We start from the raw sequence: 5,750 nt of genomic DNA on the forward strand, positions 1-5,750 counted from the left end.
CGGGGCTTTTCTCAGTCAGGCAGGTCAGTTCCCTGCTGCTACTGAGGATTTCCTTTTGCCTTCCAGAACTCAAAGCCCACACCTCGCGGTTCACTACTTTATCTTCCTGCTTGTCTCCTGGGTTTTCCCCACGGGCTCCTTTCTCGTTTCCCCCCTGCGGACCGTCTCTGGCATCGCAGGTCAAATCAGAGAAGCTGTAGGTCTGCGCTGCGTTATTTCCACATCTTGCGGGTTAAATTCCTGAAACTGAAGCTTTCCTTGCAAGACTTTCTCTGAGAGCCCGTCAGCGCTTTCCTCCCTACCCAGTTCTCGGGGTGTGTTCTCTGCAAATCTCCATCGTCTGTACATATGTTACTCCTGTTACTTTTCAACAACGTCAAGGTCGTTGAGTGCTTGACGTTTAATTCCAGATTAAAGACTAAAATAAGAAAACCAAATGCCATGCCGGGTCCTGGGCGAGACCCTGGACCCCTGGTGAAATCTAAAAAAGGTCTATATATTGTACTTTTGCATCAGTGTTCACGCCCCGATTCAGATAGGTGTGCTGTGGTGAGCTGAAGGGCCAGTCTTTTTTCTTTTTTTTTTAGTGTTTTATTTATTTCTGAGAGAGAGAGAGAGAGAGAGAGAGAGACAGTGTAAACAGGGGGAGGGTCAGAGAGAGTGGGAGGCACAGAACCTGAAACAGGCTCCAGGCTCTGAGCTGTCAGCACACAGCCCAGCGCGGGGCTCGAACCCACGAACTGTGAGACCATGACCTGAGCCGAAGTCAGACGCTTAACCGACTGAGCCCCCCAGATGCCCCAAGGCCAGTCTTTTCTTTTTTTTTTTTTTAATGTTTTATTTATTTCTAGGAGAGAGAGAGACAGCGTGAGCAGGGGAGGGTCAGAGAGAGAGGGAGTCACAGACTGAAACAGGCTCTAGGCTCTGAGCTGGCAGTCAGCACAGAGCCCGACGTGGGGCTCGAACCCACAAACCGCGAGATCATGACCTAAGCGGAAGTCGGACGCTTAACCGACTGAGCCCCCCAGACGCCCCAGGGCCAGTCTTTTCTGAAGACACACATACTCATGTGTTGAGAGGGAGGAACAAAAGGAAACAGTGCCTTCAACTTACTCTCAAATGCTTTGAAAAAAATGTTAAGAGTTAGCGAATCTGGCTGACAGATACACAGGATTTCTCTGCATTGGTCTTCCGACATTATCCCAAAATAAAAAGCTACATAAACAGAACACGAGAAAATTAAGGACATTCCTTACACTAATGAAGGCTGATACAGATAGATCTTTGCAGGAAGAGCTGCTAGCGGGTGTATTTTGGGGAAAAGGCAGGTAAATTCAGAAGAAAGGAATGGGGATGTGAAAAGATATGCAAGCAAAGAAACGAATAAATATATTGATAAAGCAAATAAGCACTGACTATTAATAATAGTGACAATGCTCAATATCACTAATCATTGGAGAAATGAAAATCAGACCCATAATGAGATTCTACCTCACACCTCTTAGGATGGCTACTAGTCAGGGGGCGCCTGGGGGCTCAGTCGGTAAAGCGTCCGATGTCGGCTCAGGTCATGATCTCACGGTTCGCGAGCTGGAGCCCCACGTCGGGCTCTGTGCTGACAGCTCAGAGCCCGGAGCTGCTTCAGATTCTGTGTCTCCCGCTCTCTCTGCCCTTCCCCTGCTTGCACTCTTGTCTTTCTCTCTCTCAAAAAGAAATATTAAAAAAAAAAAAAAAAAAGATGGCCTCTATGAAAAAAACAAAAACAAAACAGAAAACAGGGAATGCCTAGGTGGCTCAGTCAGTTGAACATCCAACTCTTGGTTTCGGCTCCGGTCATGATCTCACGGTTGGTGAGTTCGAACCCTGCATCAGGCTCTGTGCTGACAATGCAGAGTTTGCTTAGGATTCTCTCTCTCTCTGCCCCTCCCCAACTCTTGTTCTCTCCCTCTCTCTCACTCTCTCTCTCTTTCTCTCTCAAAATAAATACACTTGAAGAAAAAAAAAACAGATAACAAGCATTGGGGAAGAGGTGGAGAAATTGGAACCTTTGTCCACTGCTGGTGGGAATGTAAAATGGTGCAGTCACTATGGAAGACAGTACCGAGGTTGCTTAAAAAATCAAAACTAGAGTCACCATATGATCCAGCAATTCATTTCCAGGTATATATACCCCCAAATCACTGCAAGCAGAGTCTCAAAGAGATATCTATATATACTCATGTTCATAGCAGCATTACTCACAACAGCCAAGATCGGGGAGCTACCCAAATATCTGCCATCAGACGAATGGATAAACCGAATGTGGTCTGCACATACCAGGGAATATTATTCAGACTTAGAAAGGAAGGAAACTCTGACACCTGCTACAGCATGGATGGCCCCTGAGAACACTGTGCCCAGAGAAAGACGGTCACAGAACAGACACAGTAGCAGTGCACTTATAACACCTACTTAGGGGAGTCGGCTTCTTAGACACGGAAAGTAGGATAATGGCTGCTGGGGGGAGGCGGGCAGGGGGTTAATGGGATGCAGGCTCTGGAGAGGTGTTTCACGGCAGTGGTAACATACTCAACACCACCGTACCTTAAAAATGGCTAAGTGATACATTTTATGTTAGATTTTTTTGGCCACAATCAAAATCTCCAATACTGGGGCGCCTGGGTGGCTCAGTCGGTCAAGTCTCCGACTTGATTTTGGCTTAGGTCACGATCTCCCAGTTCGTGAGTTTGAGCCCTGCGTAGGGCTCTCTCTGCCTCTCTCTTTCCCTCTCAAAATAATAAACTCAAATAAATAAAATAAAATCTTAGAAAAAAATCCATCATAAAAAATACTAATGGGTAATTAGGTGGAGAGCAAATATTACATGAGAAAACTAGCAAGGCAAAAACAGGGAAAGCAGAATGAAAACTTTCTGTAAGGGCGTCTGGGGGGCTCAGTCGGTTAAACATCCGACTCTTGGTTTCAGCTCAGGTCATGACCTTGTGGTTTCGTGAGTCCGAGCGCAGAGCCTGCTTGGGATTCTCTCTCCCTCTCTCTCTGCCCCTTCCCCACTCGTGCTGTCTTGGTCTCTCTCAAAATAAATAAATAAAACAAAAAAATTTAAAAAAGAAAGCATTTTAATAGATCATGTGCTGTTTTGAAAGAAGAGAGGCGCTATCTTTAGACTTTATTGTTCAAACGGGCACACACGCGACCGAGGAGCCTCAGGTGCCCAAACCGTGGTCTCTACGTACCATAGTCCAATAAAGGGAAGGGGGGCTTAGAGAAATGTTGATTTCAGGTCTAGGGGAGGGGACCATCTGGAACATCTTATTGCGGCAGAAAAGCAAGGGGACTCTCAAACGCCAACGGGCTGGTCAAAAAGTCCAGGCACCAGTAGGAACAACCACCGCGACAGCTTAAAGCGCATCAGGTGTGGAAACGTCCACTTGGTTACTTGCCCCGGAGAAAGGAAAACCACCTCATTCGCGGCTCACTCTGGAAAGAAACACGCGCCTATACGTTCCCTTCTCCCCTCGGCCCACTAACTGGGGGTAGAGGTCACAACCCACAAAGACCAGAAGAAAACCAAACTGAAGGGGAGACGAGGGCCCCACAGTCAGGGCCGCGGGGCCTGCGGAGCAGCCGGCGTCTCCCTCCCGGGCAGGCCGGCCCCCGAGAGCTGAAGCCTGAGCCACAACGGGACGAGCTGGGACGCGATCTCACGTCTAGGGTCCAACTTAACCACCCGGCGCCCGAACAGGCAGTGCTGGTGAGAAAGAGGGGAGGGAAATGGTTCTCAAAACAGGAGGGCTGTTTGGAGTCTGGAAGAAGCACGGGTGCCTCACTCCCCTCCCCAGCGCTGCACAGCTGACGAGCGTCCCCGCTCCCGGGCAGGACACTGGACACCGGTTCTTCAGAGAGAGCCAACGGGGCCCTGTGACCCAGAGGACCGGGCGCGGCTGACGGAGGGGGCTGGCGCGGCAGAGCAGGGTCCGTGGGCTCACCGGGCACACGTGTTCTGGCACCGAGGCGCCTGGCCCGGCGGCCCCCCACCCCCACTCTTGGAACGCCGGCCACCAGCCCCTTCTGACCCCGCTAGGACAGACGTTCCTTTTTCAAAGACTCTAACTGCCCGAGAGGCAAGACCTAAAATTGGTGACATCAGAAACTGCCCAACAAAATGGCCCGGCCAGTCCGCCGTCCTGGGAAAGCACAGTGAACAAAGCCCAAAGTCAAGCTCGAAGCTTCCAACCAGCTTGCTGACGGCCTCCTCCCATAGCTGCGAGCAGGCCCACCAGCCCCCCGAGGAGCAAAAGCCTGTGAGAAAACCAAGGCCGACAGCAGCAAGTCAGGAGCGCGCTGTCCGAAGTCAGCTTCGGCCCCTCCGGGGATATGGTATTGTGCACGCGAGTGACACAACTCCCTGCAGTTAAAACAGAGTGGGGGCAGGGCGCCTGGGTGGCTCAGTCGGTTAAGCGTCCGACTTCAGCTCAGGTCATGATCTCACAGTTCATGGGTTCGAGCCCCGCGTCGGGCTCTGTGCTGACAGCTCAGAGCCTGGAGCCTGTTTCAGATTCTGTATCTCCATCTCTCTCTGACCCTCCCCTGCTCACGCGATCTTAATCTCTCTCTCTCTCTCTCTCTCTCTCAGAAATAAATAAAACATTTTTAAAAATTAAAAAAAAAAAAACAACAAAAAAACAGAGCGGGGGCAAGACTAAAACAGCCCTGAGGAACTGAAAACATAAAGACATGGGCGGGTGCGGGCTCACGCTTGGGGTCAGGCTGGCCCCTGTGACCTCCGGGCCCTGCCCCCCCAACCCCCCCATCCTTCCCCCGGGGCCCGCCTAGCGCGGCACTCACACAGTCTATGTTCTCCGTCATGTTCAGGATGATGTAGTTTTTCCCGGCCAGGTTGCTCCAGTCTTTGCAGATCACCTGTACAAGCAACAGGAAGAAGGGTGACGAAGGGTGACGAAGGCACGGGGAAAGGCATCCAGGGGAGCTCTCGCAGATGTTGGAAGGCGACGGCCAGGTTCAGGTTTGCGGCAGCTGGGAGGGGCCCACAGCCTCTGCAAGGTGCTGAACCCAGGCTGCGGCCCAAGGCTCACCCACCCAGACATGCCCCTCCTGCCCCCCGCCCCCCGCACGGAGGAGGTCCCCAGCGAGAGGAGGGGCCCGACGGCCCAGGGCAACCCTGTAGGGGGGTCATGTTCTGTGGGCCCAACAGGAAACAGGCCTGCGGGCCAGATGCACACACTGACAGACCGGGAGCCCCCTCCCTTCCATGGAGCACCAGCGGGGTGCAGGGGGCCGGCTTGGGCGTGTGCAGGGCCAGGGAGGGGAGCAGAGGTGGGCGCGGAGAGGGGGGCACAGGCCAGGCCGGGGGGCTGAGCCCCCCTTCCGAGGCTTTCCCCTCAGGGGTAAGTGGGGTGCGCCGCCCAGAAGTGCTGCCAGGAGGGGCCTCCCCGCAAGCCCGCAGACGCCCCCCTCCCCAGCGTGCAGCCCGGGGGCAACCCGGCACCTCAGAGGACGGTGCGGCCAGACGGCCTTTACCTGCGCGGAATCCCAGGGTATTCTGGACTGGGCCTCGGTGGCCTGGCCTTCCTGGGGCTGCGGGCTCCGGTCCTCCTGGCCCGAGGTAGCGGAGGGGGGTGTCAGCCCCAGGTCGCGGGGGGCCGGCGGGGAGGGGCTGAGGCTCCGGGGAAAAGCGGGTCTTCGTCGGGGGTCTCGGCCCCACTGGGAGCTTCCGTCTGAGGGAAGGAGGA

The 5,750-nt window shown here is 53.6% G+C and overlaps 1 protein-coding gene across 1 annotated transcript in view; it reads right to left on the minus strand.

The window, feature by feature from the left end:
• Positions 1-5,741, minus strand: part of PODXL2 (podocalyxin like 2) — a gene marked incomplete at both ends in the record, with an annotated part of 15,503 nt that extends 9,762 nt beyond the window's left edge. The window contains 3 exon segments of the mRNA XM_077766871.1: positions 4,846-4,920; positions 5,539-5,690; positions 5,693-5,741. Of these exon segments, the coding sequence (XP_077622997.1) occupies positions 4,846-4,920; positions 5,539-5,690; positions 5,693-5,741 (276 nt within the window).
• Between the last annotated feature and the right edge of the window lie 9 nt (positions 5,742-5,750).

This window comes from Crocuta crocuta, unplaced genomic scaffold (assembly GCF_008692635.1).
Source record: "Crocuta crocuta isolate KB4526 unplaced genomic scaffold, BGI_CrCroc_1.0 scaffold296, whole genome shotgun sequence".
NCBI classification, from domain to species: domain Eukaryota; kingdom Metazoa; phylum Chordata; class Mammalia; order Carnivora; family Hyaenidae; genus Crocuta; species Crocuta crocuta.